The sequence below is a fragment of the Cicer arietinum genome, chromosome 1 (assembly GCF_000331145.2).
Source record: "Cicer arietinum cultivar CDC Frontier isolate Library 1 chromosome 1, Cicar.CDCFrontier_v2.0, whole genome shotgun sequence".
In the NCBI taxonomy this organism is placed as follows: domain Eukaryota; kingdom Viridiplantae; phylum Streptophyta; class Magnoliopsida; order Fabales; family Fabaceae; genus Cicer; species Cicer arietinum.
This window is the reverse complement of record NC_021160.2, coordinates 1,794,576-1,809,111: the sequence shown is the minus strand read 5'-3', so window position 1 is coordinate 1,809,111 and position 14,536 is coordinate 1,794,576. Positions and strand designations below refer to the sequence as shown.

The 14,536-nt window shown below is 29.5% G+C and overlaps 2 protein-coding genes and 1 non-coding gene across 3 annotated transcripts; 1 reads left to right on the top strand and 2 right to left on the bottom strand.

Annotated features, from left to right (window-relative positions):
* The first annotated feature begins 4,483 nt into the window (after positions 1-4,483).
* Positions 4,484-4,586, top strand: LOC113785261 (U6 spliceosomal RNA). The gene has a single exon (XR_003471401.1). It is a non-coding gene; the product is annotated as a U6 spliceosomal RNA (small nuclear RNA).
* Positions 4,587-4,677: 91 nt separating this feature from the next.
* Positions 4,678-7,310, bottom strand: LOC101494303 (equilibrative nucleotide transporter 3-like). Its single transcript, XM_004485635.4, has 9 exons — positions 7,183-7,310; positions 6,978-7,082; positions 6,743-6,898; positions 6,472-6,615; positions 6,036-6,141; positions 5,695-5,870; positions 5,449-5,609; positions 5,107-5,365; positions 4,678-5,005 (listed from the first exon to the last, which is right to left on the bottom strand). The coding sequence occupies exons 1-9, from the start codon at positions 7,225-7,227 to the stop codon at positions 4,892-4,894; spliced, it is 1,266 nt and encodes a 421-aa protein (XP_004485692.1). The 5' UTR covers positions 7,228-7,310; the 3' UTR covers positions 4,678-4,891.
* Positions 7,311-8,540: 1,230 nt separating this feature from the next.
* LOC101507948 (cation/H(+) antiporter 15-like) lies at positions 8,541-12,330 on the bottom strand. Its single transcript, XM_004486201.4, has 3 exons — positions 11,747-12,330; positions 10,126-11,121; positions 8,541-9,891 (listed from the first exon to the last, which is right to left on the bottom strand). Exons 1-3 carry the CDS (start codon positions 11,969-11,971, stop codon positions 8,617-8,619), a joined length of 2,496 nt encoding a protein of 831 aa, XP_004486258.1. The 5' UTR covers positions 11,972-12,330; the 3' UTR covers positions 8,541-8,616.
* Between the last annotated feature and the right edge of the window lie 2,206 nt (positions 12,331-14,536).

Genomic DNA, 14,536 nt, shown 5'->3' with positions numbered 1-14,536 from the left:
AGTAAAAGTGGTACTAAAATGAAAATACAAGCTTTATATATTCATGTATAGTATTCAACAAGTGCACTAAATTCGTATAGAATACTTTATCTTTTTCTGTAACTGATCAGATTTTGGTGTACCTGCTAACTGCATTAATAGAATTGGTTAATTACATAAAGATTCTAACATTTATGCCAAATTAATGTCATTGATTCTCAATAATATTGAAGAAATCAATTTCATTTTATAAATATTCCATTACTTCTTTTTCTTACACTTTCCAATTTTAATTTTCCTATTGAGCCCACGATCTTATACCTTCTTTAAGGAAACAATCATATTCTTTAGCAATAAATATTTGGTACGACCGCTCATTAAAATAATGAGAGAGGTTTACCCTTTATTTCTCTTTTCATATCTTTTTTAGTGCCTTTTCATATTATTTATTATAAAGAAACTAGTTTTAATTTACGACACTGTTTAAGCTGATATCCGATTTTAGTAGTCTTATTTCAGAATTTAGAAAGGGGGGTGCAAGAGGAAATTGTTATATTTTTTCATTAATTCTAATTTTCAATCATCAAGTCATACCGTGTGTTTCGAGATTTTGAAAACCACGGTTTAAACTCACCTCCATTTTGAATCTACAATTTTTTTGCGTGTTTGGAAACCAATATTTCCACGATCAAATATCATAATACGAATTTAGATTTTTTACAATGAGTAAATTATAAGTGAAAAAATAAGTATGATTATTTTAATAAATTTATGATTAATTATGATGTAATTACAAAATATATTTTTATTTATTATTAATCGGTTGAGATTATTCACTTTATTAAATTTAATTAGATATAATTTAAAGTAGTTAAAAGATAGTTAACTTCTTTTATAAATGTGTATTATACACTAATTTATAGTAATTATTTACATTATTATTTTAAGTTTTATATTTCACTTTAATTATTTAAATATTTCTTAAAATCAATCATGATTCTCACCATATGGAATCATCTTTAAAGTGATAATTATTTTCATTTCATTTTTTTTCTTTACTTTCATTATTTTCCTTCTTGTCCATTCAATTATGTTTTCTTAATCAAAGACTCATCAATCATATTCATCCATCTTCTTTCAATATATATTTGCTTTTTTTCTTTTGTTCACATGAAAGATGTGCTAATTAAGTGATATAAGTTGTTGAAAATAGTAATGCATGATGATATATGTTGAAATTTGATGGTCATGATAAGTATCAGTGATATAACGGCTTCCGGAGTTCAAGATCGCGAAATAAGAGTACTTTTTGTAGATTATCATAAATAAATTTAACATTTGAAAATTAATATATTTCTTAAGACTTGTGTTTCAAGATTTGGTTGCTATTGTTTACTGAATTTCATTTAAGTAAAAAGATGACTATGTCATTTGAAGTAAAGTTCGTTGGTTATTCTTCTTTAATCTGCATGTTTCAATATTTGTTGAAGTTTCTCATTTACTCCAAGTATTTGGTGCTATATTTCTTAAATTTTTCTTTGCTTGATTAGCCACAATAACTTTTTCTATATATTTTTACCTTACGGTAGTTAAATATTTTATTTGATCTTCTATTTTATGGTAATTATATATTTCTCTTATCGATTAAATCTTAATGTGGTTAGACCCTGAATTTTTATGTCTCTCGACCGTTATCATTTTCTAGATCAACTTTCTTATTTAACCAATGTGATTTCTACTTGTATTCTTTTTCTTTCATTAGTCATATTGTATTTTCTTATATTATATTGTTCTTCTTAAGTTAGAAATGTTATTACATATTTTTAACTTGTAGGACTGTTAAATACTAAAATTTAGTTAGATGTTTTAAGGTAGTTAAAAGTTAATTATGATTAAATATAATGTAATCCTGTTAGTTATTTTAGGGGCACTATATAAATGTGTATTCTACATTAAATATGTCATACTTCATCACACTATTTAATTTTATAATTATTTATTTATTTATTTATTTTTTGGACTCAAGTATAATTCTCAACACACTTTACTCGTTTAAGTAAATTGTTCAATTTGAAGGAGCCAAATCACACATGAAAATAGCTAAATCAACCACACACAACAAACTTTCATAATATGTCTAAAATGTCTTCGTAGAATTTTTAAGATGTCAAAATGTACAATCTAGTCCACCCACATTATAATATCGTATTTAAAAATAAAAATAAAAAAATAATTAGGATTAGACAGTAAAGATAAAGTCTAAAAATAATTAATTTTTTTTTTGTCCAAGTCCATTTAGCTCAATTTAAAAATAGAATTGGACTGGTATGACCCATTTTCAGAAGAAGAAAAGCTATTTTTTTATTTTATTTTTTATAAAAAAACCAACAAACTATATTTTATAAAAAAACCAACAAACTATTTTTTATTTTATTTTCTTGATATTTTAATTATTAAAAGAATCTAACTTAATTTATCGATCAAGACCAATTTACTTATAAAAACTTAAAAAACATAAAATAACTAAATTTAATTAATTTTCTAGCTGATCTGCTTTTTTACTGTGTCTTGTTCTCGAATACACTTACTCAAGTTGTTCCTATGAACATTTTATTAATTAATTATGTTATTTGAACATCAAAATAAATATATTTATCTCTATCTGTCTTAATTCTTATCATCTACACTTTACCCCCATTTTAGAGATGAAAAGAAATAGAGGGCACTTGGAATCAATTTTTGACGTGCAAAAATCATTTCTATTATCGAGGAGGACCATGTAGAACTCATCCCAAAGAGCATAAGTGTCATATAAATAAATCTAGGGAAACTAATGTGCATGCTTCCCAACCTTGTGTAGATTTAATCCATACACAACTTCTTTGAAAATGATCCCACACGTCAATATTATATTAAAATAATAAAATTAAAGACACGAATTAAGTGAAAAAGAGATTAAGTTTTCTCGTGTGATATTATAGTTCATTTAAATCTTCGCTTTCCATTGAAAGTTGTTTATAATAAAATAAAAAGAGAAATATATCTAAAGATAGAGAAAATGACATATATGAAGAAATAGGAGAAAGGGATTGAGACGGTCATCCATGACAAGTAGGACTTAAATTTTTAGTATTTGAAAAACCATTAATTGATTTTTGAATAGGTTTGGGATTTTTGCATCAAATCATTTATATATTATTTTAATTTAGTTTAAAATTTAATTTTGATGTAATTTATTATTTCTTTTAAAAATAAAATAAAAAATAAAATAATCAAAATTGATAAAATATACCATTTATTTACTGTGTGTGATTTAAATTGCGACGAAGGAGAACTATTTTTTTTTTTTTTGCTTTTTTATTAGTTTACTTTTTCAGATAAAATAATATACTTTAGAAGATAAAATATTAAAATTAAACAATCATATACTTCCTCTATTTTATAATAAGTAATCTATTTATATAAAAAAAATTATCTTAAATGAATGATTTTTTAATTTTTAATATATTATTTAATTACATTTTTATTTATTTTATATATGATAGTAATATCGAATACATTAATATAAATGTAATATAATAAAAGTAGTACTAGTATTATCATTTTATTCTATCTATGATTATCATTTTATTCTATCTATGGTGCATATGCACTGTTATGATATTTTAAGAAATATCAAGTATAAATAAGTCAATAAAAACATAATTTTTTAAGATAAAAAAAAAACATAAATTTTTTTATAAAATTTTTAATTACAAAATTTATATTATTTAATTTATAATATAAAATTATAATAAAAATTTGAAAAAGTAAAAAAGCATTTTACAAATTGATGCTTAAAGTATTTCATTTTTACATTTTTGTAATAAATGCAGAAAGGTCAACTGAATTATTCATATATCTACAAAAGGGAGTAATATTTTAAAAGAAAATACTAATAAAAGTCCTGATAATATTTATTAAACAATTAAATACAAAAGTTTTATATTGAAAATTGTATTTTTTAACTTTTTAATAATTTAAAAATTAATTCTTTCTTGCAGAATTTTTTTTTTCAATACAAATTTATTTATTTTTTGTGAAAGTTTTCAATACAAAATTTATAATATTTTTTTGTGGCGTTTGCTAACTTGATCGATAAATAAGTAAAATAAATAATGAGGTGACAAGCTAGGAAAAAGCTATCGTGTAGTAATGAAAGGGGCCTTGCCTAGTGCCTACTAGTTCAGGCTACACTACACATGACATGAGTACTTAATGTATTGTGTTTAAAATAAAATAAAAAGGAAAAAGAAAATATGAGCTTCTGAGTGTGTTGAAAGAACTTTGATTTTCTCTGTACTGAAACCAGAGCTGAGGAGAAAATGCATCTATGTTGCATGCTTTCGAAGTGAAGCTAAACAGAACTTTCATATATGCGTTATTTGTCTGTGACTTTAGTACCACATCGACTATTTTTGTTAACATCTCCGTATTTATATTACTCAACACCATCACCCAGTTTGTCCCTTCGGGGACATCTGATAAAATTGGAACGATACAGAGAAGATTAGCATGGCCCCTGCGCAAGGATGACACGCACAAATCGAGAAATGGTCCAAATTTTTTTGACTTTTTTTTTCCTATGGTATGAGTTTTTTTTAGGGTTTATGATTTATGATTCGCATTGATTTCGCCATGATTTTGCCAAACCGACCGTAAAATCGAACATAGTTTGATGTAGTTACGAGATATAAGTTATTTGTATTACAAAATCAACTTAAATGATTGCAAAATTTTCCCTTACATTGTCAAGTTGCTCATTCATCATTGCTTATAATTTGTTGATGATATCAATATTATACATTCAGATAGAAATATTGGAAGCACATAGTTGGTTTTATTTAGTTTCCCACATTGTTTTTGTTTCATTTCAGAATCCTTGTGATTTTCCTATGAGCCACAACCAATCAAGAGCACCCCCTGCTAATATGCCACACTCAACAAATAGCACAAGCAAATTGCCTAGTGCATTTTGTTCAGGACCCTACAAAACCATCATAAACCTCTGAGTAATAAAACCAATTAATGTACATAATTACTAATTCAAAAAACTGTTTATTAAAAATGATTGATAAAATATTTAACCTTGTAACCTTTGGGTGCAACTATGAACACACATACAGTGAGATAGCCATTGGTTAGTCCTAAGAAAGAAACAAGCACAATCATCCATCCTTGGTCACCATATTTTGCTGTGAAGTAAAATGCTGGGATCAATAGGAATCTAGAAATAATTGCAGTGAGTAACCACTTTCTAGACTCCAACTTCATGAATTTGATCATAGGAATATATCTTGATGTTAGATCTGAGACATTGTACACTGCAATCAAAACCAGCGTGTACCTAAAGAGTAAAACCAACTGTGTCATGTAATAATCCGCTTAGATTATCGGAACAGAAGATTAACGTTTTGATAATGCAATTACCATTTTCCTAGATGGTGTGATCCAGTATTTTCATACAAGAATCCAGGTACAATAAACAGAGTTAACACATATATCAGAAATAAATCAGCTGCATAATCAATGTTCTGATGAAATAGTTCCTTATTGTTTAGATGTTCGTGTTGTTTAGCATCCAATCCAACCTGTACTAGTTCCAAAATATTTCATGTTATTGGGAAATACTTCATGAAGCTAAGCATATACTAAGTTTAGCACAAGTTATATTACTTGTTGGTTTATCTCATTTTGAATCCCAACAGCTGCTAAATCAGCTGAAACGGTTTTTGATCCTTCTGAGGCTGCCTTTGAACGATAATACTTTACAATGGACAACTTAGGGAAGTAGATTGCATAGAGAATAATGCACAAAAACTCAAAGAAGGTAGAGGTTGCAAAGAATAGCACTGCAAAATGAGAACTAAACCAGTCATATATCCAAAGAATAGAAGCTTCAAAATCAAAATTTTATTGGTGAATATTAAGTCTATTATATATGCAGTATAGAACTTGCAAAATGGAAAATAAGTATTTGAGTAAAACTGATTTATATGTAAGAAAAAGTAACATACAAGCCCCTTTTCGAAGCCCATTATCAGATTTCTCAAAAGCTATTTTGGTGAGAAATCTCAAACCAGAGGCTAGAAGTCCTGAGGCAGCTGAACCAGCTAGGAAGGACTGCAGAACATTAAAATGGTATGATTAGGTCAACTATACTATCATTTCAAGACACTATATGCAAGAAAAATACTGAGGGATCCCGCATTCATGCAGTCGGCACATTAGTGATCATTCTATCAAGATATGACAGGTCCAAAACAATATAGATTTTAATGTTAATTTTATAATTCAAAATACTGAGCTTGAATCTGAACCGTCTGATCTCGAGTGAAATGGCCACCGATGTTCTTACTACGTGATTACGGGGAATCCCTGACTGCCGGGTAGCTAGAGTAAGATGTTTCACACTTCAATTGTGGCAATGAAGATACTGTGTGGAAGACCAACCTGAATGAACTCAGGACACATACGAGACATGTCTCCAACCATACCACCTTGGACAAGAGCATCTGCAACTCCAAAACTAGCAGAAAGAGCACACAAACCAACATAATGTCCAATTCCTCCTTTACCTGATGTTGCTAGATCTAACTGTCACACAAAATATTATGTTAACTACTATAGCAAAACAAAAGTTAGATGAAATTAACATTCAAATAAATTAGATGTAGCAAAGCAACAAAAAAAAAAAATACAGAATTGGAGAAGTTGTACTCACAACAAGAACTAACAAAGTGCAAACGAAGAAAATAAAGTATCCGGTTATGACTCGCATCCTAGTGTTGATCCTCGACTCGTTGTGTGTCAGTATCATCAGAGTCCCGATTGAAAAAGGTAGATAAAAGATGGTGAGTACTCGCGAAGGATGGTATCTCTACAATGAAGAATGATAGAGGTTCTAAAATCATTTTTGGTTATCTTAAAACTGAACAAGTTGTGAATGATATACTTACAGGAAACAGTTTGTAATAGTAGTCTCCAATTGTCAACATACTATTCCATGCAACAAGGGACCCCAGTCCAAGAATAAAACAAGCTACTTCAGCTTGGAATTTTCCCTGCTTGGAATTTATTGATTATGGTAACCAGAAATACATTGATAATTGAAAGAGAAAATAATATAGTTAGTAGAGTTAACTAGTTATAATAACAACATACCTTCAACATTCTTGGTGCTCCATTTTGATCAAAATTATTAGTCATGATTAATTCTCTGTAAGAAGCAATTAATCATAGGACAGACTAATCAATGTTGAATGACAAAGTTTATATGAAATGATGAGTCCTTTAAACCCAACTAGACTCATGTTTGTTTTCTGAGATTAGAGAAGAATTAAGCTGTAGTGCATGGGATATAAATGGGAAACATATACAATTTAGAGAAAGCTTATTTTACTTATAGGAGTTAGGAATGAAGATAAAAAAAGTGCACTAATGAAGATTGCTTTAACTTTACACGATTCTTGGCTAATTGTTGTATTTAATGGAGATAATTAACAATTATTGTGTAGCTATAGGCTTTGATTCCGTTCTCATTTTATAGAAATGCCAAAAACTTTGGATAATGTCATGATTATCTAATTTAGTTATGGAGTAACAATGCATGTGCATGTCTGCATGTTTTGCTTGTCCCTTTTATTTAAACTGAAGCATCTAATATATAACTATAAAAGAACCGTGCTTAATTAGAGGTCAAGTTGAACACACACAAAAAAAAAAAAAAAAAAACAAAGAAGAGGTGATTGGTGTTACTAATGTTTATGAAGAACGGATATTCTATAGATTAGGCGTATATCTGTGTCAGACATGTGTCGATACACGACGTTTGTACTGACACATGTAAGACCACTCAAATAAGTGTCTCAATTTTTTTTATTTTTTTTGACACACTTTGGAAACAATATAGACTCGTCCATTGTATTAATTACACATGTTCTAACTTGTTTCCAAAAAAGTTAGAAAAAAAACTTGTAAAAGTAATATAATAGTATTTTGATTAGGAATATGAAAAATTCTCGTATACAAACGCCTTTTTACATACACACATTTTTCCTTCTACTGTAATAAAAGATGATGATCGATAAAGGATTAAAGATCTTTAGTTTGATAATATTATTTTTATTGTTTTGGCCAAGAGATGGATGGTCTAGTTTTAGAATATTTTTGTAATGAAACAAATTTTTGAAATTAAATGCATATCTAAAATTGTTCATTATCCATTGAGATATTCTATAAATGATATTCGTATTTTATTTAATTATTATAATAAATAAATAGTATTGATGTCGGATTTCAGTTTCTTATACTTTTTACATTGTAGTATTGACTTTACGTGTCTTATCGTGTCTAGTGTGATGTCGGAGTTGTGTTTCATAATATATTATTCAATGATAGGTAAATTTTACCAAAGATAAATATACAACTTGCTATTGTATTTTTTTTGCACAAAAAATTGCTATTGTTTGTGTATGGTTTGTTAATTAGACTAGTGTAAGAACCTGTAATATGCCAGGATATGATAAAAAACTGTATTTAAACAGCATTAGCCAATAAATTATATACACAGCAAAAATTATCACCATAGTTTATGCTTTAAAATTTAAAATCATTATTGTCTGCTGCATATCTTCCCCTATGTTGTTGTCTTAAGGTATTAAAGTTTTCACTTGTTTGCCAAGGTCTATCAGATACAAAAATGTCCTCTCCTTCTGGACCTTGTGCAACATATTGGTGCATTACAAGCACTGAAGCTGTTGTTTCAAAGTCTGAAGAAGCTAACAAATCTCCAATGGGTCCTAACTCAGGACACTCACTCCAATCTGTCAACCCTTCTGTTAATGTTGAAGAATTTCCCTGACCTCTCCCAACTATGAAGAGGTCATTGGCATTGTTTGTTCCTCTTATTGCAGCCACTGTTTCCTCTCCATTACTCACAACCTTTTCTATGTAATTAATTTTGTCATCATTTGCAGCTATCATCTTCAGCTCATTTATACACTCCTCATCTATTCTGTTTGTAATTATATTTCTTTGATCATCTAGCTGATTGAAATCATTGGTCTTCAATTGAGTTACATCCTTTCCTGGAATGAAATGCATAACAGTGAGATGAACTCTTGGATGTCTTGACATTCTCCATCCATAGGATAACGCTTCCCTATCATCTGCTCCACCGAAGAATATTACAGCAACCTGATGAGATGCTTGATTAGCAGTTAACCGGTTTGATCCGTTAAGGCCTCTATCGACAAGTATCCCAACCGAGCAAGGAGAGCTTTGTAATAAGTTGTGATTCACCATTCTCAATGCCGGGTTTGTTTCCTTCATGTCACCATCGACGGTTTGTTGTTTATGAAAAGGAATGATGATTGTTGCTACCCTTTTTTCCTCAGCCAAATTGCATATGTCTTCATGCATGGTTGAGTAAGGTGAAACAGCAGTCAAAGGTTGGACCGCAACATAACCGACATGTTCCTCGAAGTTCTGAAATGCGGTGATGATGTGTTCTGTTTGCGCTTGTGTTTTGTTGAGTGCTGGTCCTCCTGATTGTCTACTGGCATGGACAACAAGCATGGCTGAAGCTCTACCTGTGAGTTCAACTAAGTGGAGCACATAGGCACATATGGGAGACCTTTTGCTTGGGTGTGTTGCTTCTAGAAGATTGATTATTGTAGGAACATTTCTAGGAGCATGAATGCACACTAGCACCCTTAACTCTGCATCAACTCTTGAGCTTTGCACTGTTCTCTTTTTGTAAGGTACGAGTCTTTTCCTTGGCTTATAGATTAATGTCACAATAGGTGAAATTATTGCTGTCATTATAACTGTTACAATAACCATAATTGAAAATATTTCATCACCCAACACCTGCAACCATATCACAATATGTGATATGTCAAATTCATAAAATGGAAAAGAAATATATTTTAATTGCAATACTACTAAGTGCATGTTTGGATTTGCGGTAAGAATGACAGAGTCAGTGTGAACAACCGTGATTTGGCAAAAGCTACACTTTGGAGCTTCGACATAATTAAAGTGTCACATGATTTTACCAAACTTCTGGCTCATCCAAACATACACTAAAAGTGAGTTGGTTACCTTTTGTTCTCTCCCAATATTGAGCACAATCATTTCAATAAGACCTTTGGTGTTCATAAGTAAACCAAGAACAATGCCATCACGGGTTGGTATGTCGAAAAGGATTGAGGTAATGAGAGTCCCTAAGATCTTTCCAAAACAAGTGAGAGGAACGATTGTGAATATAAACGACCATGAACGAGTTCCATGGATTAAGTTAATATTAGTCTTAAGACCACTAATAGCATAAAAAAGAGGGAGTAAAAGCCCTGAAACAAAGTCTTCTAGCTTTTCTATTATAGCAGCTCCAAGTGGGCCATTTGGAATCACTAAGCCATAAACAAAAGCTCCAAAAATAGAATGTGTTCCAATAACATCTGTAATGAAAGCTGAGACCAAAACACCAACAAGTACAATGCATATTTGGAACTCACTGAAGGGTTTTCCTTCTGGAGTTTTCTTGATCAACCATGTCACTGCTGGCCTAACAACAAGAAAGCAGAAACTAACAAAGAAAATATTGGATAGTACAACCCAAACAGAAGCCAAAGTACTTGAATTTTGCTCTGATAAAGCAATAGCTAGAGCTAACAAAACCCATGCACACACATCATTGATGAGGGAAGATGAAAGTGCAAGCTTGCCTAGCTCTGTGTTAATAAGTTTGAGCTCGGCAAGCATTCGAGCAAGCACTGGAAAGGCAGTGACAGATAGAACAATACCAAGATAAAGGACATAGCTAACATCATTTGCACCTTTGTCTTTGTAATCCATAAAATGAGAGATGCCAATAGCAATAACAAAGGGCAATATCATACCAGCAACGGCAATAGAAACCGCCTTTCGCCCAGTGCGTTTCACAATAGACATGTCCATCTCTAAACCAACTAAGAATAGGAAGTATATCAGACCTATGTTTGCCATTGTTTCTATCACCATTGCACTTTTTAAAGGAAATACCATATTTGCAAACCTTTCATCTCTACCAAGTACCGATGGCCCCAACAGCAATCCACCCTTCAGTCGTCGGGAAAAACAACATAAAGAAATTAAGGAATGCATTCACAATATAAGAACATAACATGGAAAGCTCTAAAATCAGATAAAGACCATGTGCATAGTCTAATGACAACCAGAGCATAACATAATATGAAATTTTTACAACGCATAGACTTTTCTGGAACACTCCATGGTCCTAATACACCTACTCTCTTTAAAGAAAATGTCTTATTTACATCTCACAACACTCTAAGACAAGAATATAAAAAAAAAAAATAAGAAAGTCAAATATAAGTCTTCAAGTGCTTCCGACTAGTGGTGTATCTTTTAACGAAGAATTAGAGCCAATGTATATAACCTTGGTCTCCGTCTACCTTTACCATACTGGGAATGTGAGACTTTTTCTTTGAATGTGTTTCAATCAACTCCGACAACAATTTTATCACATGATTCTAGCTAATTACGAACTTATAACACAATATTTGTAATTAACAAGTAAAAAACTACATGCAGTATTATTATGAGCAAAGCAAAATTGATTACATTATTGTTCTAGTACTAACTTAATGCATATGAAAATTAAAACTGATAAGCATTATAATGATAATGGGAATAAAAGAAGAGAGAAATGAAGTTAGCATACCATAATTTCAGCAATGACACGAGGTTGATGAAAGGGTTTGAGAATGAAAACAAAGAAACGTGTGGCGAGAACAACTAAGGTTGATTGCAAAATGAAGAGAGGAATTGAATAATCTAAAGGGCTATCACCTTGCCATACACCACTTGTTGTTGTCATGGTTGGCGTATAACAAATTATTGATCTATCTGAAATATTTGATGGTGCTAACATTGTTGTGTTTTCCATTTTCACCAAAAATTATAATAATTAACTATACAATATACAATAATATTATTATCAAATTAAGAACACAAAATATGGTGGTCATAAAAGCCTAAAATTTCCACCACCTTTTGTATTGTAATGTAATGTAATATAATGATAAGGGGTATTATAATTAATTAATTGATATGTTACCTTACTTTTCTTTAAATATTTTATGAAAAAGTAGGTACAAAAGAAAGGTCAAGGTGTTCCCTTAATTGCTTGTGTTCTTAATTCTGAAAGAAAAAAAAAATCAAAGGGAAGAAAACAGGTTAGGTTTGGTGCATCCCCTACCCAGAAATCCCAAATGAAAGAGACAATCTTCGAAAGTCAATAATAATGTATTATTTGTATCTTTCTATTTTTGGAAACTCAATCTAACTATTTATGCTTAATGTGGGGGTATTTACCCACTTTGAGTTAAATTTCTTTTTGTTCTCATTTATACTTTTAAGGTTCACGACCAACCCCAAGACTGCTCGAGTTTATATTGATCTAAGTATTGCATATAAGCTATTTAAATTGATTTTAATTTAATTGAGGATATGAATATTTCATGCAATAATTTAGATTATTTACTCATAATTATTATTATCTTCAATCCTAAATATATAACCCTATTTGAATTTTTATTTTTTTTTTATTTTTATAAGATTCATTTCAAATTTTCAAATGTATTAATTATTTTTTTTTAATAATGTTACATATTTTTTTATATATATAATTTGTAATAAATACTATATTAAAAATAAAAACTAATTATCTCCTAAAAGACAAACTTATAAATTAATTTAAATTAACAATAAATTTAATACTACAATTAATTTTTTTTAGTATGCCTACTTTAATCAATATGATACTATATATAGAGATGTAGTAGTTGTTTAACAAAGTGTAACTTCTACCAAAATCTATTTCATCTCTTTAAACTAAACACAACAATCATTTTATATTTTTTTTTAAGTTGAACCAAACAAATATTTATTTTTTATTTATATAATTTTTTCAATAAAATATCAAATTTAAATCCTCTTATATTTAAATTAAACATGAAGGGATCATATTAATCATCTCACTATTAAAATATATTGAAATTTACAATTTAAAAAACTATAAGTAAAATTTAATATATTTTAACATAAAATGATAAACATGACCTTTCATATTTAATTTGAGAGGAATCTAAGTCCTAAAATATCTTCATTTCAAGTGTTAACCAAACATTGTATCTTTTATCTTCAATTAGTAAAATTTTGACAAGATTTGACAAGTAGGAGTACCAAGTTGTATCATTGTGTCACGAGTCACATGTAATGGTACCCCTTATTATTAAAGACAATTGAATGTCCCTCAAGACCCCCATAGCCTAAAAGGATGCAGATAATTCCCAATGTCAATTCTTCTAAGTAGGGCGTCTCTGACACTTCATCATGTGAACAACTATGCATTAATGTCTTCAACACAAATGCCGAATCAGTGTTACATTATCAAACACATGCCAACTATTTAATACTTATGCAATGTGAGAAACATAGTAGCAACATTATTAATTTCATTAATATTATCACGGTGGGTGGGTGAGTGGCCGAACTCAAGATTCATTTATCTGAAATATTCAAAATTGATATATTTAATTTTAATTTAAAATTAAATGTATCAACTTTTTAATTATTATTTTTATTTTAGATGGTGCATTATCATAGCTACTCAGACAACAATAGTAAAAACATCAAAAACTAGTAAAAGTTTAAATTATTTAGGAGCTCATAGGAAAATTGTTGTTCTTGTTGGGATTTATTCATATATAGACGAGTCAAAGGGAATAAAGTAAAGATAATAATTTCATAGCTATCATTGAAAGGAATATAAGACGGTTTCTTGCTTTTTCCCTTTTCTTTTATAACCAAAAGGGGTGTGCTTAATATCAAAAGCTTAAACTAAAAAAAGGGTCAGCATTACGACAAAATTACAATGTTATAAAATAATGTTTAGCTAACAATTAGCTCAATTTTTTTCATCAAAATAAACACATATATAAAAAATGCTATAAATGTTTGCAAAGGTTTACAATAAGTCCAAATAGGACAAAAATGTTTTGGAGATTCCCTACAAAAATGTTTTGGAGATGTTACAAGCTTGTAGTTAGTTAGTGATGGATTCAAACATTTTGACAAAAAAAAAGTGATGGATTCAACATTACGTCTCAATATTTAGCAGCGGTTTTCTCGTTCAAGAGGGTGAACACATACCACAACTGTCACTACCATTCTCTCATTAGTGAGTACACATTTCAACAAAGAGGACCACTCACAAATAAATATTCCTTGTTTCTAATGCAACGGAAAAGAAAAACGTGGTGATAACATCCACCCCTTTTAAAACTTTGGCTAGTTTAATGTTCTAGACTAAATAATACTATCACTAAACATAATGTGTTGAAATATTTAAACACAAAATGTGAACAAAAGATAATTGCATGATTATGCAATTTGCAATATATAATTTTGTCTATAGTATGGAAACATGAACAGTAGAAATTTATGAACA

Coding starts and splice junctions, on each gene's coding strand:
- LOC101494303 (XM_004485635.4), bottom strand. CDS start 7,227: ATGACTAATAATTTTGATCAAAATGGAGCACCAAGAATGTTGAAG. Junction 6,616..6,742: donor GCACTTTGTTAGTTCTTGTT/GTGAGTACAACT, acceptor TTTGTGTGACAG/TTAGATCTAGCAACATCAGG. Junction 5,366..5,448: donor TCACACCATCTAGGAAAATG/GTAATTGCATTA, acceptor TTTACTCTTTAG/GTACACGCTGGTTTTGATTG.
- LOC101507948 (XM_004486201.4), bottom strand. CDS start 11,971: ATGGAAAACACAACAATGTTAGCACCATCAAATATTTCAGATAGATCA. Junction 11,122..11,746: donor GTGTCATTGCTGAAATTATG/GTATGCTAACTT, acceptor CGACGACTGAAG/GGTGGATTGCTGTTGGGGCC. Junction 9,892..10,125: donor ATATTGGGAGAGAACAAAAG/GTAACCAACTCA, acceptor ATATGGTTGCAG/GTGTTGGGTGATGAAATATT.